The sequence below is a fragment of the Panthera uncia genome, chromosome A2 (genome assembly GCF_023721935.1).
Source record: "Panthera uncia isolate 11264 chromosome A2, Puncia_PCG_1.0, whole genome shotgun sequence".
NCBI lineage: Eukaryota > Metazoa > Chordata > Mammalia > Carnivora > Felidae > Panthera > Panthera uncia.
The window spans coordinates 106,389,769-106,417,624 of record NC_064816.1 but is presented as its reverse complement, the minus strand read 5'-3'; the positions used below and the strand labels follow the sequence as shown (position 1 = coordinate 106,417,624).

The 27,856-nt window shown below is 36.5% G+C and overlaps 1 protein-coding gene across 4 annotated transcripts in view; it reads right to left on the bottom strand.

Annotated features, from left to right (window-relative positions):
* Positions 1 to 27,856, bottom strand: part of HDAC9 (histone deacetylase 9) — a 903,132-nt gene that overhangs the window by 815,789 nt on the left and 59,487 nt on the right. For all 4 annotated transcript variants that reach the window (XM_049642883.1, XM_049642881.1, XM_049642880.1 and 1 more), the window contains exon 2: positions 17,361 to 17,480. In XM_049642883.1, coding sequence (XP_049498840.1) covers positions 17,361 to 17,382 — 22 coding nt within the window. In that variant the 5' untranslated portion in view covers positions 17,383 to 17,480. The remainder of the gene's footprint in view (positions 1 to 17,360; positions 17,481 to 27,856) is intronic.

The window sequence follows — 27,856 nt, the reverse complement described above, 5'->3', positions numbered from 1 at the left end:
TACACCTGTTTCTTGTTAGCTACAACAGAAAAACCTGCTGTCCTTTGGGAAGTATCAGAACTGTCTTTTTGGAAAGCTTTTCTGTAAAGATGATACAAGCTTTAAATTCTGATCTTAACCAACTGGTTAAACAGAAAAATTTGTCTTTATATTGAGTTACTGTTACTTTGTACCACTGCCCATGGTGTTGACTGCTTGAATTCACACCCTGACCCTAAGCAGATGCACAACCTTGGACATCTTATCTATCTCTGAAAGTGGTTTCTCATCTTTAAAATGGGGATTCTAGAAAATAGCCCTTACCCTATAGGGTTTTCACTTTAATAAATGAAATACCACATACAAAGTATTTGGCACATTTAGAATGTGAAATATAAGGAACACTCAATACGTGGTCTTTGCTATTCAGCAATGTGTGGTACCTTAGTCTTGCGGAGAAAGCAATTCAGGCCCAGAATGATCAAGATACTTTGCACAAAGTGACCAAACATCATTTTGAAACAGTAACTTTCCTTATGGAGAAAGAAATGCCCAAGATAATCAATGAATTTTTCATTGACTGAAACTGCCACATTCATTCCTCTGACTTTAAATTATTCATTTGTAAATTAATGTACATTTTCAGTTAATAAATCAGATGATTTATGATGGGGGGAGCAGCTAGACCCACAGGTGAGTTTCAAAAATCTTAAACATAAAAAAGTACATTTAGAAACACAGGAAAAGGGCTTTTTTAAACACATCAATATGTATTCTCACATATCCTTGTAACAATTAATATCTAAATGAAATTAATTTGCATGCTTTCAAAATAGGAGAACAAGTGTTTAATTTTCATAACTAATAAAACAACATTGCCTTTTTGTAGAAAGTAAATGTTATCTCCTAAAGGACAAGAATTTTATATTTATTTACTTTCTCCTGCTTTTTTATACTTCCCTGATGTTTCTTGTCATAGTGGCTCTGGACATTGGTTACACATTATAATCACTTTGGAGGTTTAAATGAATACCCGGGCATAGACCTATAAGGAGTCCAGTTAAATCAAAATTGTTGAGGTTGGTGGTTCCAGTTCAGGTTCTGTCTTTGTTTCCTTTAAGCGCTACAGATGACTTTAAGGCAGAGCCCAAACCAAGAATCACTGGCTTACCCAACGTCTTTCAAACAGAATGATGGATTTTTTTTTGCCTTGTTGACTGCTGTCTATAAATAAGTTGTTTTACTTCGAACCATAAAACTGCTTACTCTGAAAGGCAGTCTTGACCTTCAATGCAAGTTAGATTTCCCTTGATTCTAATCAAATGATTTTATGAGAGTCCCATTCCATTAATTTTCCTCATAAAGTTAGGTGGGATGAGTTATATAAGAAGACCACATTATACACAGCATTCAAATTACAGCACTAGAAAAAAAAAATAGGTCAGGCAGGTTACAGATTAGTGCTCTGTGGTATTTTTTTAAGAGTTTAGGTATCATGCTAATTTTGTAATAGTTTAAGTTATAAATCAATGACAAAAATGTGATTCTGAAAAAACCAGCAAAAGAAATACAACATTATAGCATTAAAATATCTGACACAACCATACAGCTATTCTGAAATCCTTTTCATTCAATTCCTGAAACCCTTCGAATAAATAATGCTGGATCCAGATTGCGGAACAATGGGGGTTAAAAAGAACCAGACAAGCATAGGAAGCCTGATCTGCTTATACTGTCAGGTAACAAAAAAGAAGATAATCTATGTATTTCAACAGCAATAACTTTATTTTCCTGGGTTATTTAATAGTGCTGTCTCCTGTGTGCTATGTAGCAATAGGGAATGAAATGAAGTTGCAGGAACTCCAAAAGAAGCAGAAGGAGAAAGACATCCAACGGCCAAGACACATCACCATTTATGTATTATTTATCCTTTCGATAATTTAGTTTACCAATGGTTTAAAAGGATAAAAATACTGAACCACTCTGCAAATCCTCTTATACTGGCATAACCTCTCTACAGAGTAGCCTTCTTCCACTGGGGAAAACATGGGGTAAGTTGGAAAAAATGGGATCCAACAAAGACCCCAAGGATCTGAAACTAAATCAGGTTCACAAATACAGGCAAGAGAATTTAAGAAAGTGTTTAGGATTGCTTCCTTCGAGTAAATGAAGTTAGGAAGTAGAACCTTAAGCATAGGTTGAAAATTTTAGAATGGAAAGATGGGTTCAGTTGCTTACTTAACTATTCAAGAACCTTTTTTTCTTTTTTTTAATGAATCATGTGTTAAGTTAGCAGCAGCCTTAAAGAGGGATAAGACACTGTCCCTGAAAGTTTCAGTGTGACTTAGTCCTTGGCCCTCTCCTCTTTTTCTCTTTTTTCTTCATTTCCATCTTTTAATTGATAAGGTCATGCTTGCTAATTTTAAGCTACCCATGTTTTTAACTATTACCTTTATTCAGATGATTCTTAAATTTCTAGCTCTAGGACAAATTTCTCTTCATCAACTCTACGTCTCAAGCTATTCCTGACAACTAGCAGAACTATGGTCAAGAATACACACTACTGAATTAGAGTTCCTAGATCTGAGTCCTAGATCTGTTCCACTCAATTTACCATGAGACCTTGACAGAGCAAGATATTTAACCTCTCAAAACCTCAAGATCTGTATCTGTAACACAGGGATAAGAACAGTACCTATACCTCAAGAGTTATGAAGAGTTCCATGAAATGAAGACAATATAGTAATGAAGCCCCTAGCTTGTGGGAAAAATTCAGCAAAAGTTAACTATCTTTTCTATCAATATCACTTACTCCCACTAATTATCATTTTTGAACTTCATAATTACTTTTGTTGCTTCCTACTGTGCTTTTCTGTTTTCCAGTCTTCTTTTGAAACATTTAAAATAAAACTTTCCCCTCTATTTCTGTTTTTCTCACTGAAGCCTGCTCCTAATATTTACAGGTCCTAGATTAAAATTTCAGAGGTCCACCTACCCTGTTTCTAAATTTTTTTAACATATAAATCAACCTATTAGCTGTTAAATAAAATTTTTTCTACCCTACTGCCTTTGAAATGGATTAGAAGATCAGGTTTAAAGTTATATTTTTCAGATGCTTCTGGATTCCAGGACAGAAAATCTAAGTAAAAGGAAATTTAATGCCTAGATGTGAGCCCCCAGCCCTTGCCTCCAGCCATGACCACCCACCTCCCCTATTCCTACACACCAAATCTTTTGAAATCTTACCCATCTGTGAAGGACATTTCGTGTACTTCCTTCTCCAAATTTCCCTTGAGACAGATATGATCTCATCCTCCTCTAAGTATACAAATTATTTTGTTTCTTTTTATCTTAATGGAAGTTACAGCATTCTGACTTACATTTTTAACAGTACCTATGCCTTTGTTTTCCTAGTTACAGGTCACTTCTACTTGACCAAAGATTCTTTGTGCTTAATACTAGCAGCATGTAAGAATTTCCTGATGAGCTTAAAAAAAAAAAAAAAAAGACCTCTAGGGTCCACCCCAAATCAAAATCAAGCATATGTAGTGGGGAACAGACAGGGATATTTTTCTAAAGCTCTATTGTTGATGTTGACATGCAGCAAAGGTTGATAAGAATTGTATAAGATTATAAATTCCTTGGAGGGCAAGGTCTATATTTTGTACTCAACACATTCTTTGAAATTGAATTTAAGCTGATATATGTTTTCCCTCCTGTAAAATACTTTCTGGCCCATAGGCTACACATAACCTCTATAGTTACTGAACTAATTTATGAGCACTGAGGCATGATGGTGACTTAAGCTCTAGAATTGGGTAAAAGGAGACATATAAAGAATTAATCTTACAGTCTGGATCAAACTGTCTCTTTTGCCTATATCTCTGTTTACTCTGTATGGTACATCTTATTGACAAAATAATCAAATAATTAAAAGTATGGTCAGGGTGTTATTCCTAACACCTCGGACAGTGTTTGGCATACAGTGGGCATGATATAAAAGTCTGGTGAATGGGTGAGTGAATGAGCAAATTCATGAACAGAAATTACGAAATGGAAGGATTTGAGACATTATTTCAGTCAGGTGTGTAGGGTAGGTTGAATAATGACCCCTCAAAAGATACTCACATTTTCATCCCTGGAACCTGTGAATTTTATCTCATATGTTAAAAAAAAAAAAAAGGACTTTGCAATTGCGATTAATGATTTTGAGATGGAAAGATTATCCTGGATTACCCAGGTGGGCCCTAAATGCAATCATATATATCCTTATTAAAGGGAGATTAGACATACACAGAGAAGGCAATGTGAACAGAAAGGCAGAGATTGGAGTGATAATTGCACAAACTAAGGCACCAGAAGTTAGAAGAGGCAAAGAACAGATTCAGAGGGAGGCACACAAGAATGCCAGCATGGCAGATGGTGTAAAAACACACCAAAAGGTGAAGTAAGGCAACACAATCATTTATTGGAGGTGGGACAGAGTAGGAAGCCGGTATATAATAAAAAAGAGGGATGGCATAATTCCATTTGCTCAAAAGTGAACAAGCTTTTGAGCAAGTGACAGACACAACTAGAAATTGTGATAGAATGTGGAAATGATGGTTTTGTCACCAGTGTGAAAAGACCTACAGACGTGGGTATTTAGAGTGACATTCACAAAAGGATAGTTACAGGTCACAGTTAAGACAAAAGCACAAATTTGTGTATACTAACTCTAAATGAACACTAAATGCTTTAGTATCTCTTTTACAATTATATCTTTTATATATTGATATAACAAATTCATTACATATCTTCCAAATAAAGAAACTGGGACAAAGGGAGATCTAGTGAACAGCAGATAGATGACAGGTAACACTTGTTTCCAGAGCTTATGTTTTAAGTCTGTGGGCTTTTACTGATAACCTCGAATATGCATTTGTATAATTTCTCAGTAACAGATAAGGTAACAAAGTATTCAAAGCAAAAGATATAGATTCCCTTAGACCTGATGAGTATGGACACTTTTTTTATGGGGTGGAGGTAGGATAACAAAGAACAGAAGGAAAGCAGAAGCAAAAAGACTAAACCTCTTTACCTCGTATATTGGTTAAGAACATACAACGACAGCAGGATGTAAACATATCCATAATGATCCTACAGTTATAACAAGCAAAATAAACAATCCAACCTTAACATGTCCCAATTCCCCAAGGACCTCAGGTTTGCCGTGTAGTTTAAGAATTAGTCACTCATTTAGACTGGGGCAAATCCCTATGGATTCAGGGAGTTTGCGATCAACTAATGGGTTATGGCGTTATTGTCAGTGGATGTTACCCCACAGGAGGTTGGACGATTGCATCACTCAGGGTAAAGACATACTTCTTTTGTGTGTGACAAACAAGAGCCTACCCAAAGAGGTTCCCCAGAGAGCTATGAGTGAAAGATATGCAGTACTTGCCTATTTCACATCTGTTCTTTCCATGAGCTTTAGAGCAATGAACTTCCTGTGCAGATATGAAAGGAACCCCATATGACTACATATATGCCAGTGGAAGAGATCACTCCATCTATCCAATATCATGCTGCAACAGTGGCAAATAATAAAGCCAAAACACATCTTTAGTGGGGACACACAGAAAATTTAGGAACCTAATTTAATTTTTATGAAGACTTCAACTATCATATTAAAGTGCTTATGAGTTCATCAATTTAAATGAGAAAAAATGAAAACACAGAGATCAACATGTCATAAATTTTAAACCAGCTGTTTTCCTTTGTACATATTTCATGGAAGTTCCTCAGAAAAATGTTACTACTGTTAATAATACAGTCTGCAAAGAATGCATCCATTTTTTTAAATTTTTTCATTCTTATTTATTTTTGAAAGAAAGAGAGACAGACAGAACATGAGCAGGGGAGGGGCACAGAGAAAAGGAGACAGAGAATCTGAAGCTGGCTAAAGGCTCCAAGCTGTCAGCACAGAGCAGGATGTGGGGCTCAAATCCATGAACCGTGAAATCGTGACCTGAGCCAAAGTTGGATGCTTAACTGACTGAGCCACCCAGGCACCCCAAAAATGCATTAATTTTTAAAAGTTTGGGGTGCCTGGGTGGCTCAGTCAGTTAAGCGTCTGACTCTTGGTTTCAGCTCAGGTCATGATCTCACAGTTTTGTTCCTTTGAGCTACACATTGGGCTCTGCGCTGGCAGCGTAGAGCCTGCTTGGGATTCTCTCTCTCTCTCTCTCTCTCTCTCCCTCCCTCCCTCCCTCCCTCCCTCCCTCCCTCTTGGGATTCTCTCTCTCTCTCTCTCCCTCTCTCTCTGCCCCTTCCCAACTTGCACTGTCCCTCTCTCAAAATAAATAAAGAAAACTTTAAAGGTTTAAATGGTGTTGGACCAATGATTTCAACTTAAAACAATTTGCTGCTTAACCACAATTGAAAATACTTTTACTCCTTCCTCTGTTCTTACCTACAGTGTGTATTTTTTTAATGGGGTGGGAGGTAGCTTATAAGTATTGAAACAGGGAGAGTTCAAGTTACTAAAAGGCAAAAGGCTGGTAGGTCGGCTTTCTACTACTGTGCTAGCTACAGCAGCTCCAAACTTGGACTTAACATTTAGGGAACTCAGTATGTGGCCACAGTTCTTGCAAAGGATAACCACCCTCTTGCACTGTTTATTGTTTAAGGAATAGACAAGACACCTAGAGGGACACAAAAAATTTCAATGGGTAGCACCTAAATAGAAGCAAAAGAACAGCTCAAAACCGTCAGGAAGACATTAAAAGAACAGAAAGTTAACAAAAGAATAAATAAGAAGAAACAAAGGGAGGGGACATGATTTACCACAGAGATCAAGCACCTTGGTTTTGCTGAGATATTTTCAACTGTTTCCCCTCACTCCAAAGATAGTTTATCAGCCTCCTCACAAAATATCCTTTGTTCTTCACTTATTTGGCTCCTTTTGTGTGCTAGGCAACATATTAGCTAATCAAGGAACTATGAGTCAAATAACCAATTGTTTTACATTTAAAAAAAAATCTTAGAAAGATGTCTCTTGCTTTCAAAGAGCTTAGTTTATTACTAAGCTATGACTAAGAAAACCCCCCAGCTATAGGAGATAAGTTCCTTTTCCAATGAGGTAACAGGTATCAGAGAAGCCCAGGATCACCAAGGAAGGCTTCACAGAAGAATGAAACAGAGGCATGCCTTGAATAATAAATAAAGAAATTTCCCAAGGACTGGAGGTGTGTTGGTATGAAGGGGAGGGCACTCCCAACAGTGAGAAAGTCACACCCAAAGGTCTACAAGCAGAAAAGCAAGAACCAGGGAAGGCACATAGCTTCATGTGGTGACCAGAACAGGTTTGTGGTGCATGGAGGAGGAAAAGAAAGACTAACAAGAAAAGGCTGTGGGGTCCTTGTGTCCCTCAGGTAGAGGCTATAGACAGTCTATGACATTTTTCAAACAGGGCGGTGACTTAATCAGTTTGGCTGAAGGAGAGTCATCTCATAGTAGAAAAAAGACTTGCTACCAAGAAGTTCAAAGCCAAATCTACTTCTCTAGCAACTTTACAGAACTTGAGTATATATACCAAGGACATTTGCTTTATCTAATCTCCCTTCTTTTCTTTCATTTCCTCGTCATGTATTTTATTTTTTAAAACATATTATATAAATCCCAAATCCTTCTTGGGAGTTAGGCAGGAGAAAAGAATATGAAAGAAAGGCAACTAAGAAAGGTAAGAAGGCAGATGGGGAGGTGGATTATCAGTTCTCCCAACAGAAGGGAAAATGAACTCTACTTTGACATATTTTATTGAAATTCAGAGATCCAATAGCACACATTATCCAACACAAGTTATCATATGTATTATTTTTCTTCTTTCTATAATTGGCTTCCTGACTTTTTCTAATTTTCAGCTCCTTTCACTGAAATACTAATACCTTTAAAATCTGTTTTCCAATAGATTGTTTCACTTTAAACATAAAGCCAAAATAAGATATATTAAATTCTCCATTAAAAATGAAGCACCATATTATAGGCACAAAGATACAGATACGTTCAAAAATAACATAAAAACCACCTAAAAACAATTTTCATAGCTTTGTGCTTTTATTTTCTTAAAGTAGTTTTCAAAATATCCCTAATTATAATATTTCTTTTAATACAACATATAAGCAGAGAAGACAGGTTTTCAGGAAGAATTACTTCATAATCACTGGGTTAATAATTTACTACGAAAGACAATATTCGCTGAATGACAGTAACATTCCCCATAAGTCCCCATCCATGAACACACTGGGCAGATATTTGGGGATCCCAGTGACAAACCAAACAAGTAACTACAATGACTTTCTATATTTTTTCCAACCAGATAGAGATTCCAAAAGAGGAGTTCAAGATACAGTTCTGTCTTTGCCCACTTGTACAGCAGTCTTAGCTCTGCAAAAAACACTCAGAATCTCAAAACCAGAAAAACATAGGTGAGGTAATCAAGTAACCTTTTCAGTAACAACAGAAACAGGTGTCACCACCAGCTTTTGTTAAACTCGCTTACATTCTCAAAAAATCCAAAGGCGCTCAGTGTTTCTTTCTGAAGAACAATCTCCTCTGAGGTGAAGGTTACAAGATGAATGCCTGCATATGTGCCCCTATGATTATCTACCCTCTCTTAGGACTCACAGAATTCCAAAGTGGGAAAAATTATTAGGCCAAATTCCAACTTCAAAGGAAATTCTCCAGTTAGGCCAGTTGCCAGTGGAACTATGAAACCAATATAAAGTCTTCTTAGAAGTTAAGAGCCTGGAAGGAAAGGTTAATTATGCAGTGCTAACTACGGAGCAACCCATCCATCATAAGAGCAAAGAGTCTTACACAATCAAATGTCAGAAAGTTAGCATGAAAAAAGACTCAAAACAATTTCACAGACTATCTCAGAATTCTTCTATTCCCAGTAAATCGATTTAAGAGTTTAAGGAAATACTCACCGATAGTATGTCATGAGTCTCTCCTTTGGGGTATCTAAGTAACTCTGAAGCAACTTAAAATCAACACATGAGACATGTGTGGATAAAAGGTATCGATCATAATTTGCAAGGATGAACATGACAAAATCAAAGCCATAATAATGGCTCACCTATTAGAAACTTAGAATTTGTAAAAAACTATATAGCAAAGGCAGAAAGAAAACAAGAAAATAAGGGGGATGGGAGACAATTAAAATGTAATTACAGTATGTAAGAAAAAACAAACATATATTTTGCTCATAACAAAGAATTTTTTAATTTCTTCAGAACTTATTCTTAGCTCACTAACATTTTATTTGACACAATTCTTTGCTTTCTAATCCTATAACAAATTAGAAGTAATAAATTATAAATGGAGAAGACTGTTATACATTAACATTCTCAAAAGATAACAGATAAAAATTAAATATATATAAAACCATAGAAACTAAAACATTTGAGTATTTTTTAGTGGAGTTTAGATGGTTCTACATACCTCTGTATTTCCTGACACTTATTACAATATTGCAAAACAATCACACTCACGCACATGCACACACACATGTACACACCCACAACTTTGATATTATTAACAGCAAACCCTAAAGAATATAGAAAAAAAATCTGCAAAGGTCCACATACAGTTATAAACAAAAGGCTACCCATTTGTTTTGCCAAGGTACTAAAATTTGCCACTGGATCTTCAATAAAATGAAGCCTAGCATTGTTTTATAATTGCATTCACTGTAAAACAAGTGTTTATCAACCACTGTCTATTTGACCTAGATTTTCAACATAATATGTGAAATCCTGAAGGTGTTTAAAAATGTTATGCAGGACACCTGGTGGCTCAGTCAGTTAAGCGTCTGACCTAGGCTCAGGTCATGATCTCGCAGTTTGTGAGTTCGAGCCACACATCAGGCTCTGTGCTGACAGCTCAGAGCCTGGAGCCTGCTTTGGATTCTGGGTCTCCCTCTCTTTCTCTGTCTCTCCTCTGCTCAAGCTCTGTCTCCATCTCTCAAAAAATAAGTAAATGTTAAAAAAAAATTTTAATGTGATGCCAATATGCAATAGACAGCAAACATAAGAATTGTGAATATTAAATTACTTCTTCCTCAGTAGATGTAACTATAATTTCAGATAAGCTGACATGACTTTTATTTATTTATTTATTTATTTATTTATTTGTTTATTTATTTATTTTTGGCAGACAGCCTTCAGCTGCCACTGATATGACTTTTGTATACTAATTAAGGACACATACTATTCTATATTATACATATTATTCCCACTTTCTGGGAAGCTTCCACTAACCAGAACTTGAATTTACTAATAGCTACACTGCTTCACTATTTCACATGATTCCTAATGAAAGGCTTACTGAAGAATCTCTTAGAAAATGATTTGCCCTGATTTCAATATGTTTCTACCTCTTTGAAAGAACCTTATTTAACTCTTTAACAATTGGTATAATCAAGAGTACATTATGAAATACTCCTACCTCTTATAAGCACTACCATATTTTTACTCCCAGGTATAAATGTTCACAATAAATGTGGGAGAGACTGACTAGCTATTCACCGAACTTGTTTCCTCCTCTTCCTGGACCACTGCTAGTCTGCTTTTCTCAGCCTCCTTTGCAGTGAGGTATGGTCATGTAACTAAATTATATCCAAAGAAATGTGGGTATGCCTATGGAAACGTCCCACATAAACCCACCTCTTCCATTTTCCTTCCATCAGCTTGACGGAGAGACGTATACTAACCTTGGAATCCACAAGGAGAAGAAAGACAAGTCACAAGACAGCAACCATCTGGGGCCTCCATAGCCACTACAAAAGAAGAGCCTACCACTCAGGAAAGTCTTTTTTAGTCTTTATGTGAGGAAGAAACAGCCTTCTTTTCTGTTTGAACTACATTATGAGGAGTTTTTTGGTAGTGTTATAGTAATGAACACAATAAATATATAAACTGAATTACCTATCAAAAGTAATTGTGAAAAGTAAAGTTGAGAAGAAATACATGTGCAAAATAAATTTAAACTGAATATTTTGGTAAAAGATTTGTGCCTCACGTTTCAAGCACTGTCCCTCAGGAACTGAAGAATAAATAAAATCTTCTATCTGGTTTGTTTCAAACTTGAATATCAGATTGAGAAGTTTAGACTTAGCAATAGCAAAAGAATGAGTCACATAACTGTGAAGTTAAAGTAATAAAAGAAAATCCAAAATAATATTTAACAAATTTAACGTTCATTATCTCCTATCAATACTGTACTCTAATCAAATTCTGCTACAAAACTTGAAGGACTGATTTGATTATCTTAGAATATTTATCTTGATCACAACTTTGAAATAAATAATTAGCTGGGGGCCTGAAAATATTTTAGTTACACAGAGTTTACTGTAATGAGATTTCACCTGTATTTCATTAAAAAGCTTATCAGACTTATCAGGGGAAGCCTTAACCTACTTGATTTGTCCTATGACTCTATTTCATTTACCATTCATTTTTTATGGTAACATATTGTGAACAAACTGAAGAAAAAAATACCCACTTGGACATTTTGATATTTGTTTGTAGCTTTGTCCTGGTTTTAGTTTCCTACTTAATGACTAAATGGCACCACAGTGGGTGATACACTAGAGTAAAAGTGGTGAATCATTAAAGAGTTCGTAAATTTTAAAAACAGGGGCAGGCCTTCTGGGCCCCATATGCTTCTAGAAAACCCAATGTTGTGCTGTATTAATTGAACTGTGAAACTTTTATTAGTCCTCTTTAAAAATGCTTGCAGTGAAGCTTTTATTAATGCTTGCCCTCAAATTGTTTATACTACTTAGCATTTCCATAACAATTTAGATTTCAAAGAACTTTTTGATCATTAGTTAAATCCACCACATTTCTATAAGAGAATTCGGCTCTTTAGCAAAACAGAGGCAGGCAGGGAAAACTCAGCTAATTTTTGCCTAAGATATGCCAATCAGAAAAAGAATAGAATATAAGATTTTTCCACAAAACCTTTAACTTCTGTTTAGACAAGCCTGGCCCTCTCACTCCATATGCATTATAAGTGTCTTCACAATGGTGAAGAAAAGAGAAATTACCTATCTTTATGCAATGGACTTTGAAAACTAAGGTTATAGGATGCTGCAATACAGCTAGAGTATCTCTACTATCCAGATTCACCTAGATGCCCATCAGGCCACAGCATTGCCCAATATCAAGAGGCATCATGTATGTTGTGTTCTTTGTTTCAAAACTTCTTTGAGTACATTTTCATCAAAACTGCATTATACAAATTAGATCCATCAAAAGTAAAAGGTAGAATCATTCTAGGGTTGATTCAGCCTATCTTATTTACTCTTAAAAATGTCCAGGCTCACATCATGTCTTCTGTATTCTTGAGATCATCCTGAAAATATGATCTGGTTTAAAATAGGTAGAAATATGAGGGGTGGAGGGGAAATGCACTCTCTCTATAAGAATATCTTTGCTTCACCTCCACATAAAAACAGGATGGCCTAGATAGCAGAGAATGCATAGAAGCCTTCAGAATTTCTCCACAAATGATTACCTCCTCTAATTTTCAATAGCACTAGCTTTTCATTTGGCAGAAAGCAAAATAACTGAGTTATATATTAGCTCACAAGAGAAATACCTCTATTGAGATAGGATTTAATGATGTATTTTTTGTTTTTCTAGAGTCTCAAAATGAGAATTACTAGTTCTTGTTAGACAGATTAAAAAACATTCCTGGGGGGCGTCTGGGTGGCCCAATAGGTCAAGTGTCCGACTCTTGGTTTCAGCTCAGGTCATGAACTCTCAGTTTGTGAGTTCAAGCCCCATGTTGAGCTCTGTGCTTACAGTGCAGAACCTACTTGGAATTCTTTCTTCCCTCTCTCTCTGCCCTTCCCCTGCTCACTCTCCCTCTCAAATTAAATAAATAAACTTAAAAAAAAAATTTCTGCATTTTGCCAAGTCACAGTGAAGAGCACTATGAAATCTGTTATCTGGTACCCTCCCCGCAAGCTGACTACATAATTCTCTTTAGGGGAGGAGTCTGAGAATCCGTATTTATAACAAGAGCCCCATGTGACTTTTATTACCTGACATGGTTGGGAAACTCTAGATTGGATGAGACCTAAAGTCCTTCCTTCTGAGACTTGGCAATCCTGATAAAAAATAAATTACTATTAATGGCATCCATACTGCTATACAGAAGAAATTAATTTCTGATCCTACATTTATTAAAATGCTTTAACACACTGAAGGGACCCAAACTACTCATTCTTCTGTCTCTCCACTAAAGGGTGCTGTCTATAAGGGTAGAAACCATAATTTAGTACTCTTTGCGTCCCTACTGAAGAACACACCACTTGGCACAAAATGGATGCTTAATGAAATGTGAATGATTGACTATCCCAAGTGCAGCAGCTAGCTGCCAATCTTATCCAGTCTGCCCTCCTTGCAGGCTCCTCAGTGCCCAAAAGCAATACACACTGCTCTAACTTAGAACATTATTGAGGCACCAGGATTAAAATAAAAACTAGCGAATTCTATATTCAAAAATCAGCACTTATTGTTTGACTGAATACATGATCAAGACAGTAATATTTAGTACTTGATATCAACTATAATTGAACATGGATGGTGAAGTTTTATGGGGAAAACAAGAATGCATACTATCCCAGAACCAATTTTCAAGACAAACATAAATACTTTGTCCAAAACACTGACTATTAAAGAATTTCTAGAATAACCGGAGTGAGGCTATTTTTCTGGTGCACAATAACTCCTTAGAGCCCTTTGCAGAACAAAAGTAAAACAAATGGATGGTGATTGCCTCAGGCCAATTTAAGTCTCTTTTTAGATAGCGCTTTTTTTTTTTTTTTAATGAGATGTAAGAAAAACACTTTTTCTAAGTCAAAAGATTAGGTTATTTCTCACCAGCAGAATATATATGGCACCAAAAGATACAGGCTAATGATAGCAGGAGAATTTTTTCATGTCTGTGGCCAGAACATTTTCCTTTATATACGCAAAGTGCATTTCAGGTCTCTGATCATAGTTTGCATTTTGTAACAAATAGAAAAGACTCCAACCCACCTGGCCCACTTGCTATGACTTTCCTCAATTCAGATTTCATTCATAAAAATTTCCCAAACAGAACTGACCGAGGCCTTTCGATAGTGCTGCTCTCAACAGAGCAGAGCATTTATAAGAAAAGTACACAAGGAAATTTTAATGAGCTTCACTCAATAGTTGTCTTATTTATCACCCACTTTTTCCTTTCTCCTAACTGAACAATTACCATGGCTGGCAAGAACTTCCTCATTCAAACAGCAGTCTCAAAGGATATTTTCATATTATAAAACCAATATTCTTGGCGGGGGGGAAGGGTATGCTGATTTCAGTTGTCAAACATTACCAGTTATAAGCTGTATCAGGTATATATGGATTAATCAAAGTATTTGGTATTATTTTACTTTATGTTTTTTGAAAGAGAGTCCAATGTATTTGCCCATTTTATGTATTACAGTACCTTTACACATAGAAGCTCTGAATTAAAAAAAAATGTTACAAGTTGTTATCATCTTGAGCAGAAAAAAGTTGACCTACACATACTATTCCCTCCTTCTCCATATGCACCTTGAAGCAAGGATTCATATCCACTTTCTATGAAACAAACACCTATGCTGGGTGTACAGTAAGACTTCTATTTAACCTCAAATCCCCTTTAATCATGTTTCTTCTCCCTCAGGAGGAGTTAGGTACAAGCACTCTATGTTTTACTTCTCTCTTTTACCACACAAAGTTCAGTAAATGTTACTTCTGGCCATCAGCTCCTTACATATAAATACCATTTCTATAGCTTTCTTGCCCAATATACTTTACCTCTTAAGCAGTTATCTCAAAAGCAACAAAAATCTCACCCTGTTCCACATAAGGTGAGAAAACTAAGACTATTATCACCCTTACACCAACCTTCCAAAAAAAAAATTACTTTTAGAACAAAATTAGATGTAATATGGACCTACCTGAGAAATTCTCTAAGGTACCCATAGCTCACATTAAGTATAAAATTTCCCACCTGTTTATCTTCCTTCTATGTGGTCTACTTTCCTGTAGGCTTGGAAAAATTTTAAATATTTCTTATTATATTGTATTGATTCTCTTCTTTAACTAAGGTTGTCAAAATATTTCTGTATTCACTGCAAGCTAGTTACCTTTAAATAGCCTTTGATGGCCTAAACTGGGAATTTAACCACTTAAAATAGTGTTGTTAATGGGATTATGTGTTTCTCATTAAAAATAAGTGGGTCCAGGTCTAAATGTGTTAGAAAGATGCTAAATAAAAACCACACAGACACTGAAATTGCACTATTTAAAAGTGAGTGAGTTTCATACATTGAATTTAATTATAATTTGGATCCAAATTTGTCCTATACAGTTTATCCTTCATTAGCCATGATGGCATCTGCATTTTGTGCCCATTTCAAGATTACATATCCTGGTAAAGTTGCTGTTTCAAATGTTTCATGTGGATACAGTTGTAGTCACTGCCATAAATTCTATTTTCTCATCATTCAATCTTACCCGTCACTCCTCCCAGTCAGAGTGAGAGGTGACAATAGGGGGAGCATATGACCAAGGTGGTGGATAATAAAGGGACAGGACAATTTTTTTAATATATAAAAAGTCCACTTTCTGGTCTAGAGAATTAAAGACAAACCCCTATATAAATTCTAGACAATAATTTCCAGAAACAGAAGAAGTTTTCTGCCACTTCTGTACTTAGCCAATTTGTCCCTATCGATTTTAGTATGGTTTTTAATGACATCAAAACATCCCATCACAAGAAAAAAATATTTAACTATCGTGATTCTAAATTAAATGACTTTTTGTAAGTTATGCAATTGTGACACATTAAATTTATACATACACGATATATAATACATTTAAAATATAATGTATACATATATAAAATGCAAACATGATTTTAAGTTCATCTTAATAGAAAGGATAATACAGTATACCAGAACTGTGATAAGCAATGTAGCTCACACACAGGGCTGTCTGTGGGGTGGGGGTGGAGCAGGAAGGAACAAGTACAGCAGGCTAGACCAGTGCTTCCCAAAGTGTAGTCTCCAGGCCAAGACTAACATCACCTGGGGCAACCTATAATACTTGCAAGGGTTGGGCCCCCCTCAGACCTGCTGAATCATATACTAAGAGGATGGGCAAATTTTTAACAAGCCCTCCCAGTGATGCTAATGCATGCTAACGTTTGAGAACCACTGGAGCACAAAGACTCAGAGGTAAGAGGCCTTAGGTAACTCTTCATCTGTGTATCCAGAAGACAATGCCAATTATAAATAATGATTGTAACTAAAAACTCGGGAATACCTTTACTACGTCACTTAGAATCAACAGTCATGGATATACCCTCCAATAATGTTCAGTTCCAAGTTCAACATACAAGTTGGCAGCTTGTTGAGGATGTGGGGAAAGTTGGTGAAACAGTGGAATATCACAGTAGCTGATCTGGGTGTGGCACACCACAGAGTGAAAATCTTGGCAAAAGATCTCCTTTTGTAAATCCTGAAAATAATATTATATTAGCTTCAACCTCAAGAGTTGGGTAACTCAAGGACATCAATATGAGGAAAGGGTGTTTTTTTTAAGAATATACAATTATCCAAGCGGAAAATTCTTTTAAAATTTGTCTATGATTAACATGTAGTATCTGACCCTACTCCATCATTCTCGAGACTTGGATTATGTTTGTTCCAAAAGTGACACCCAGTTCCTGTAGGAATGGGTGTTGGCTCTGCTGATCACAACTATATGAGCAACGTATTACACTAGACTCAGAGGAAGCAGGTGCTGAGATTATAATTAAATATGTATATAGGAAACAGGAGTGGCAGCAAAGAAGGGCAGGGAGGAGAAATATCCTTCCTGTGTGTCAAAGAGATGGAGAAGTGTAAATCCACAAGCTGATTTCCCAAGCCCACAGCACAATTTAATAGCATACAGACACGTATTAGGTCAGAAAGACCATGGGTGTGAAGTAGATGCCAACATCATATGTAATAAATATTAATAACGTCATAAAATGCAATCCAAATGCTACATTAGGAGCAGAAGGATTAAAGCCTAGTGCTCAGATAACAACGCAAATGAAATTACTGCCTGGAAAGCAAACTGGGTTACGTAATAGAGGATTAGCTGTAGAATACAACATTCAAAATTCATTATATTAACCAATCTTTGTCAGAAAGAAAAAAAAAAAGTCCTTTCATGACTGAAATTTCTTGCTTTGAAGCAACACAAAGCAACAACTTTCACATAAAGTTGGTTAATGGTTTAAGAAGGAACCAGACTGACCGGGCTGCACTGGCGAGCTCATCGTGGGAATCTGGAGAAGGACTAATGGGATGGGATGCAGATTCACCGCCTTCCTTCCGCTTTCAGTGTTGGTCTTGGACAGACTGGTAGAGGAGAAACCTAAAATGTAAAAAAAAAAAAAAAAAAAAAAAAAAAGATGTGTATGATACAGGTTATGTCAAGTTACATAGGAAAAGAGACAGAACTGGCTTTGCATCTCAGCTCAGCCACAGCTGGACCATGGAAACAGTCACATCAACCTCCCTGGTGTCTTAAATCTTCACCCATAAAAAAACAAAATTCCGTAAAGCACAGGAATATTGTGAACACCAAATAATATAATAGGTGTGGAAAGAATCTGTGAGGAGAAAAGCACTTCACACAATTATAATTAGTTTCCTGTTTACTGTTCACTATAATTTGTTCACTGTGATCATTATTATACAAATTGAAAACATGTTTTGGAATGTGGATACAAGGGTCTCGTTACATAGAATTCTTGACTATCACTGTCAAAGATTTCCTTCCAGAGGCAGGAGTTCTTAGTGAAAAAAATTTTAATGGACTAAAATAAGGAACAAATCAGCCATAAACTATACAAGTGACAGAAAACCCCCATTACAATTTCCATTTCTCCTTGAAACCTTTTGCAGTCTTATTCCAGCCAAAAGCAATAACAGCCATAGTCTTTCTAGGAGTGGCACTTACAGGATGGACTTCTGGAAAGGAATTTAAGGGACTTTCTGCTTACAATTTGAATGTACTCTCACTTCTAGACACTTCAGCAAAGGAAACGCAATTGGAAGGACATTCTCCTCACAGTTTACTGGAATGTCAAAGTTTAAAAAAAAAGAAAAGGAAGAAGAAGCTTTTAAAGTTATACTTAATGAGTTTCTTACTAAAATAGCATATTCCAATTGGACTATTTTTGTAGACAGAATGCTGTGAACACTGAGAATTGTACTTCTCTTTATCTTGAGAATCCAACATATTTACTGGGACTCACTTTCCCATCAGTATCTTGAAAGTGTTATACTATTTTTGCCCAAATGTATAAAGCAGGATATAAATACATATTTCCTTTGAAGAACTAAATAATATCACCAAGAACACCTATAGTAGTTTCAATGGTCTCTACATAGAAATAGGCTAGTTACTAAAACAGCGGAGAGTTATCAGTCCAGCTGGTTATTTCTCATCATATCTTTGGTGCTACATACATGTAACAATATAACGTATAGTTTCATAAATCTTCTTTAAAAATTATGCTGATGTGCTTATTTTATTAGCATTGTTTTAAGAATCTTAATTTCCATGTTGATGAGAAAGCAATATTTCTACAAAAAATGAAAAATGCAAAGTAGAAAACTCTTTTGATTTCTCTATCAGCAGAGACATGTTGACGTTGGCTTCTAAATGAAAAGATGTCAATGTCATATTTTAAAGTAATAACACCATGTGCATAGTTCTTTATAGTTACAGTGTACTTTTAAACCTATCATCGTATTTAATATCATTTTCACATTAACCATGCTAATAGGTACTTGTAACTCTCCCCTCTCTTTATGAGTGAGAAAAATGAGATATCATCTACTTCATATTTAAAAGATAATAAAGCAAAAGCAAAAACAAAGTTGAGTGAGATTTGAATTTATACACTAAAATTAATGAATGTGAATTTTGAGGATTTTGGCAGTTATACTTTTTCACAATGCAGTATGAAACATTTCATAAATGCTCTTGATACATTCTGGCTTCCCAATGTACAATTTGATTTTAAATTAGGAATAACAAAAAGCAACAACCAGTAAACCTTAAGAGTATGGAGGGAGACAGTACTGAAATGTGTCTTCCATCAGTGGCAGAGTTACTCTGTGTTTAAAAAAAAAAAAAACACTTCTTTTTAATCTATGTTACTTTGTTCAAATACTTGTATATGTACAAATACAACTAAATTTAGCCAATAATGTCCAAAATTTTAATTGTGATAATACCAAAGCCAAAGTTTTACTACTTATCCCCAAATCTAAAATGAGAAAGTTATTTCTATTTCCACACACCTGCCATTTATTTCCACAAACATACATAACAAATGTCCATGACATGCTGATTCATGGCTACGTACATAATTGTTGGGTTTTGACTTCATAGCTCTAGACCTGACTTGCAAAATAAATCTCAGATGGAAATATGAATTTGGCTTCTAAAATATCAGTAAATAACTTTTTAAAATGTAATCTACTCACTCTGCCATTCAGCCTTTTATGCCTAAACATGACATATCCTTCTAATATTATTAAAGTCTTATTATCTGAATGCTGCATAAAGAAAATTAATGTGCAATTCCATGTTGATACATCCTAGTTCCCATTTATTGCATTAAACCAAAATTATCATGACAGTATAGCTGCATAACTGAACTGTGGGCACATCAAAATCTCTCCTAAAATGTTTCAGGGGTATCGATCCTCTACACATACATGCATCTTGTGTGTATGTGTGTGCATGTGCATACACATGTGCATCATCAGCTACATAAATTTCTCTTTCCTCATGGCCAACAAAATCAACAGATTAGCAACTGTATTCACACATTATAGGGACAAAATTGATACAGAATTTTACACAAATTAAGTCAGAGGTGCCTGGGTGATCCAGTAGGTTAAGCTCACGACTCTTGGTTTCAGCCCAGGTCACGATCTCACGGTTCATGGGATGGAGTTCCATGTCAGGTTCTGCACTGACAGCGTGGAGCCTGCTTGGGATTCTCTCTCTCCCTCTCTCTGCCACTCTCCCACTCATGCTCGAGTGCTATCTCTCTCAAAGATAAGCAAATAAACCTTTTACAAGAGACAGTTTTTAGCTACTTAGAAAAGAAAGAGGGGTGGTCAGCGAGGGAACACCGGTCAATGAGAATGGGCAATTTATTCTTAAATCTCCCTACACTTCTTTATCCAAATGAGCTCCAGAGAAACAGACTGTTTTCTTAGAATGGGAACATTTTCCCCTAGTACATTAGTCATTCTTACAAATAAGCCTAATGTAGAAATAATAGGAAACTGGCCTTCAAGTGGGTTGATAAATGAAAAAAAGAAAAAGAAAGCAAGTAATGCTGATTGTGTGTACAGATTATCCAAGCAGATATAGAAATATATTTGTTTTCAATTAATAGTTTCAACTAATTTGCACATTAATTTGTTCATTCTATAAAAATATATATGTGCACATTTAAGGATATAAACACAAGCACAACAAGAGTAAAATTGCTGCTATGAATCTTTTACCTATTGAGATCCAAGAATGGTTATTTTTTTTTCCTGAATATATTCTTTGAGCTCTGTGAATCCACAATAAGGCACTGGGAGTCTTGCTTCCAAAAGACCACCTCTGACTGCAGGTTGATCAGCTGCCTACAAGTCAGTTATTGCTATGATATCGTGGGACATAGCACAAGCATAGTGCAACAGTCCAAGGGGGTGATATCTTGCAATGTCTCAGCTTGCCCATGCAGCCAGGGAAAGAAGGGCACTAACACATTATATCACCCCATGCCACACTGCTCTCATTAGCATCATTGTAGGGTTGTTTCCACAGGTCCTTTAGCCATTCTACCTGTATGACATGTTCTACAGTAATAGCATGGCAAGTCACCAGGACTTTACAGGACATAAAGAATTTGCACAAGGATTATCTCCTCTGATCTTCACAACAGCTCTTTGGAGTACACTGATAAGCCATTATTATTCCCATTTTACAGATGAGGAATTTGAGGCTTAGAGAATTTCAGAGATTTGTTCACAGACATGTAGGTGGTAAAATGGAAGAACTGGTCTTCTGACTGCTAGCCCAGTGTTCTCTGTAGCATCACAATGAATTATAGACCCTTCGAGCAGAGCTGGTTAAATATCAAGACTGTGTCTACCTAGTCATTACAGTTTCAGTAATGGCTCATTAAGTAACAGGTCTCCCTTACTAAAGAACCTATCTAGCCATTGAATAGACTGAATTCAGTCACCAAAAAAACCCAAAAAACAAAAAACAAAAAACAAAAAACAAAACAAACAAAAACAAACAAAAACAATAAAATAAATCAAAAAGTTGGAATGAATGTCTGTCTACATGAATTCTCACACTATAAGCTTTCATTTCCTTAGACTTGGACTTCATGGTCCTACCACAACCTTTCTTGGTTTTTTAACTATAGTCTGACCTTTTATTACAGTTTTTTCCTTGTGGACAATTGCTATTATCTTAGACAATGTGCCACCAAGAAAACAATGCTTCAGTTGTTATGTAGCTAACAAAAACTATGTGTCTCTAAAATATCTTTCCCAGACTTAGGGTATGTTGTAATGCACAGCTCAGTCTACAAAGACATTCACACTCATCTGCAGTCCTTCTCTTCTTAGGTGGAGCTGTTAGCCACTAATCCTCTATAGAGTAGGCACCATGAGCTGACTCAATTCATAACATCCACTTGAAGAGAGTTTACTGGTGAAATAAGCCTACTGTGCCAGTGCACTGAGTATCATCAAGCCCATAGTCTCTCTCTCTTATGCCTTAGAATAACATGAAATTCTACCACGATTTTATATTTAGAGGAAAACACTAGAAAATTACTCTTAACATTCTATTCAATTCAACAAACTCTTATTGATTACATACAAGATACTCCATTACCAGTTTGGAAAGCTCAGATTATATTTCACTTCTCTGATTCTTGCATTTCCCACAGATAGTCACCAAAGCCAGTACACTAATGTCTTAAAAATATCTTTCATATCTGGGCCCTCCTTTACATTTCAATGAGTGCTGCCTTGGCCCAAGTAATCATTCATCTTAATTAGATTCTTTATCTGACCTTCTATCTGGTATCCCTGCCTCTAGGGAATGTCTGAATGAATAAGTGAGTGAGCAAATAAAATTTGGCGACCAGCACACTCTTTAGTTGGTATTCAAGTTCCTTCATAATTCATTTCTTCCCACCTCATTTTCTCTCCTTCTTTTCCTCACACAATCCTATGGTTCCACACAATCTGTTATTATTCCTAGGGTGATGTTCCACGTTGTTAACTACTGCTGAGGCACAGGCACCAAATAATCAAAATGAACACTACCTGTATGGCTGTACTAATGCACATCAGCAGACTGTGGGTCCTGATTATTCCTGTATAGTATTATTCATATTCATATTTCCATGCCTTTGTACTTCTTTCTACAAAGATTACTATCATATCTTCACTACCTTCCAGCTCAAATTCTTTAAGACCATCTTCAATGAGAACGCTTAACCAGCCACTCCAAGCAAAAGGTCAGCTTCCCCATCTATATCCTTTCCCACTGTATCTTGTACCTGTAATAACACCCCTTGTGCTAGATAATAATAATGACTCTCATGTTAGTGAAGTACTTTTATCCACCATAAGACTATGTTCCTCAGTTCAGGGATTATACTGTATTCATCTCAGTAATGCCTATACCTAGTACAGTACCTGGAACATGCAGGCACATGATAAATTCTTGATAGATGAGTTAACAAAGGGGAAGGGCTGAACTAATGAATCTGCAGTTGCCCGATTTGGCTGCAGAATCATTTATCCAATGTTTTATTATAGAGTTCTGAAGGACTAGAACATATTCCTTTGATTTGGGTCAAAAAAAAGAAAATACTCTCCACTTAGATGGGCCATCATCTAAGAAGAGCAGACCCAGAGGGGGTGGATGCCTTCACGGATCAGGGGAAAACACCATTCACCCAAAACCAAATTTGCCTGTGAATTATGTTATCCAAGATACTGTCATTTTCTAGGGCTTATCATATGAAGTGATTTCCCAGATCACTAAAATGGTTCAGCTTCTCACCTTATTAGCCCAGCTTTTTCTCCACTGGAGGAAGTCCACTTCTTTATTCGACAAGTTTTATAACTTCACCATTACATCAAAATCATCGAACCACTATTCATCAAGACACAAGAGAATGCGATACAGATTTAAGGATACTTGTTCCCCTTCAATTTTAACAACAGAAGCAGGACTGTGCAAATAATGCTCCTGACAATACTTAAAAGTTGTCTTAAGCAACAGGACCCCAGGGACTCTGGGGACTGGAAAACTGATGGACACAACAAGAGCCACACTAAAGATACAGCCAGTTATTTAACTTCACCTAATACCACAGCAGACATCTGGTGCTCCAAATTATCAAACACATTCATAAAGACTGGCACATCGACTCCTTTTGGCTCATTCTAGTCTCTGGGCAGTTACCTACACAAGACTATTGGTTTCACTCCCTGTCTACTTGCCAGATGTTTGCTGACTTCACCTTTGAGTACAGCTAAGAACAGAACGTGTCACCCAGAGGGCCACACATCTCACATGCAGTCTCTGTGCTTACATTTTAAAAGCAAATAATAAGCTCCATTATAAGACTTTTAGGAGAGCCATTTAAGTACAGGCTACAATGTAGGTGTAACACAGAGCAGGGAACGCAGCTTGGGAGGTTGGTTGTTATGCATGTATTTTGCATATTTAAGACGGAATTCAGTAGTCTATACTATAAATATAATTCAATGGTAACATCTAAAAATATACAACACAAAAATATACAATACAATACAACACAAGGAATGGTCTGCTGGTTATTTCATTTCATAAGAAGAAGTTCTGCCAACCACAGTACCTGCACTAATAAAACAGACCTTTTCTTAGTAAGTCTTGTTTTTTACAACATTGGGCTTAGCCCCAGGAATGCCAGTACCCAAGTCATATCTTAAATGGCTTCTGATAGATAACAAAGAACATTTTATCAAAAACTCTTACTGCACTGATTTTTATTGAATCATCTTTGAAAGCCCCTACCTGAAACTTCCCTCCTTGGACAATAGGGAATAGGGAGTCACAGCCGCCATTATCATCAGTTTGAGTTTAAAACTAGAATCACAATACCCAGAAACTGCAGGACATATAAGGCTCCTTTTCAGTCATGACAAAGGGGTTCTTAGAAAAAAAAGCTTTGTCTACCTGTAAATACACACGAGACAGAAGTCCAAAATAGAATTGTGAAAAGGAAGTAATAGTCGAAGTGAAGGAACTTGTAACAGACAACCTCTGATACCTGTGCAGCAGGAGGGCTTTGTAACTCTTACACTATAACCTTCCCTGCAGAAAACTGCCCGATCAAGCATGCTTAAAAGAACCTGGCTCCCGGTCTACTCCCTTGCTAGTGTGGAGGCACGGGTTATGATCAGCTGGCCAAATACAAAAGACCTTTATCCATTGCTGCAATTTAGATTGACATAGTTCTCTTTTCCAAACTTCAGTATTGAATACATTTTTTAAAAATGTCTGTGATTTCTTTAATGCTGCTATGTACCTCTTGAAGATCTGATAATCCCTTCATGCAGCAAATTGCCCATGTGAAATGTCTCACTAGCTGGGTGCTATGGAAGTCAATTAACCTCTCTGAACCTCAGATGCTTACACATGAATTACTTAACTCACCAGGTCGTTGTGAGGCTTGGAAAAAATAAATGTAAAGTAATCGGTAAGGAGAAAGTGCACAAAAATGTTGACTATTAGTATCATTATTAGTATAGAAATTGTGTTTTACTTCAGGCCAAGTTCCATCCCAGGAGGAAACTGTGATACACAGTGCCTCTCACCCTGGAACAAGTTCTATGCCACAGCTATTAATCTTTCTCACTCCACTAGGGCTACAACAGGGATCTAATTACTAAAGCTTTCTCCTTTCTTTGCTTCTTCCTTTTAGAAGGCAAATGTGTATTCTATGGAAATACAATGTGCCAATATTTGCTTGTGACTATACTTTACCCTAATCTTTTACTGACTGATGTTGCTAATATTTTTTTAATCACTTCTTAGGTATTGATGGAAAGGAAAGCAAAAGAATATCAAATCCAGTAAGTTAGAAACAATTATCATTTTGCAGAAATTTGAAAAGAAACAGGAACTGTATTCCCCGAGCACTGTATAAATCTTTCTATAAAGAACTTTTCTATTGTCTTAACAGAGCACCTTGGGAATTTCAGCAGACTCTAAGGCCTCTCCTCTTATTATGAGGAGGAATTTACTAACCATTTTACCAACTGCTCTACTGAAAGTGGTCAGTTCTATTTTAAGCCACCCAAGACATATCTCCAGACATGGACAGACATGCACCTGAGGGGAAGAAATGACAACAGCAGAGTTCCCACATGGTAAAGAAGGGAAACAATGAGCCATGAGCCATGAGGGCAGCTGCCAAAAGACAGCAGGTACATGGGCTCCATCCCCAGTCAAGAACCATGTTGTCACTGCTTCTTTTTACTCATTTCTCTGTATTTGACCCACTTTTTTTAAATTTACATCCAAGTTGGTTAGCATATAGTGCAACGATTTCAGGAGTAGATTCCTTAATGCCCCTTACCCATTTAGCCCATCGCCCCCCCCCCCAACAACCCCTCCAGGAACCCTCTGTTTGTTCTCCATATTTAAGAGTCTCTTATGGGGGCGCCTGGGTGGCTCAGTCAGTTAAGCGGCCAACTTCGGCTCAGGTCATGATCTCACAGTCCATGAGTTCGAGCCCCGTGTCGGGCTCTGTGCTGACAGCTCAGAGCCTGGAGCCTGCTTCGGATTCTGTGTCTCCCTCTCTCTCTGACCCTCTGTTGTTCATGCTCTGTCTCTCTCTGTCTCAAAAATAAATAAAACATTAAAAAATTTTTTTTAAAAAAGAGTCTCTTATGTTTTGCCCCCCTCCCTGCTTATATATTGTTTGCTTCCTTTCCCTTGTGTTCATCTGTTCTGTGTCTTAAAGTCCTCATGTGAGTGAAGTCATATGATTTTTGTCTTTCTCTGACTGACTTATTTTGCTTAGCATAATACCCTCTAGTTGCATCCACGTGGTTGCAAATGGCAAGATTTCATTCTTTTTGATTGCCAAATAATACTCCATTGTGTATGTATGTGTGTGTATATATATGTGTATATATAAAATATGTGTTATATATATATGTATATATATATGTATAACACATATATACATATATATGTATATATATATGTGTGTGTATATATATGTGTATATATAAAATATGTGTATATATAAATGTGTATATATTGTGTATATATATGTGTATATATAAAATATGTTCTTTCTTCAGAAAGAACATGTGGCATATATATATATATATATATATATATACACATATATACACACACACATATATATGCCACATGTTCTTTCTCCATTCATCCATTGATGGACATTTTTGACCCACTTTTCCACTAGCCTTTTCTGGAATCTCTTCCAGTTGAACAGGTCATTCACTTCATTAATCCCTTTCTGAAGAACTCCCCTTGGGGCACCTGAGTGGCTCAGTCCCTTAAGTGCCTGACTTCTGCTCAGGTCATGATCTCATGGTTTATGAGTCCAAGCCCCACATTGGATTCTGTGCTGACAACTCAGAGCATGGAGCCTGCTTCGGATTCTGTGTCTCCCTCTCCCTCTGTCCCTTCCCCACTCATGTTCTGTCTCTTTCTACTGCTCTCTCTCTCTCAAAAATAAAAACATTTAACAAAATAAAAAAAAAAAAACTCTCCTTAAGTAATGAGTTGAGCCAACCTCCCATCTTCCATCTTTAACTCCTTCTTATCTTCTTACAAAGAACTATAGTTTATACCTAAGATTTATCTCAATTCCATCCCTCTCCGGTTCTTTTCTTGCCTATGCTTTTTCTTTCTCTACAGAGGCTTCCTTTGAACACACACTGATATCTTAGGATACCCCTCAATTTCTAGAATACACTGATATGTAAGAAATACATCATATCAACTATCTTGTTCTTAACTTTACCCTACCAATTATTACTGACTTTTCTTTTTGTTTTTAATTTTTTTTTTGCATTTGTTTATTTCTGAGAGACAGAGACAGAGCACAAGTGGGGGAGGGAAAGAGAGAGAAGGAGACACAGAATCTGAAGCAGGCTTCAGGCTCTAAGCTGTTAGCAAAGAACCCGACGCGGTGCTCGCACCCACAAACCATGAGATCATGACCTGAGCCAAAGTCAGATGCTCAACTGACTGAGCCACCCAGGCGCCCCTATTACTGACTTTTCTAACTGACACAAACTTCATAATTATGTTCCGCTAAGTCAACCCAGGTTCATGCTATGGAACCTTTTGTGGGTTATATGTAGCATAAAAGCAACAGTTTTAACCATGCTTGAGTGTAACATGTACTTGGAGTGCTCACTAAGAATGTTTGGTACAGAGCTGAGAAGGTAGCTCAGATGGCCCCTGCCATGCAGATTTCACTCATAGTGTGAAGGATCTCTCATAGCGTGATCCAAGGACTGTTCTGAAATTCAGATACTTGGCACTCATCTAAGAACCTCCTAGATTCAAATCTTTGGGACAAAGGCCCAGAAACAGTGTTTTTAACAAGCTTCCACAATAATTCTTAACTGAGCTAAAATATGAGAACCACTGAATATATA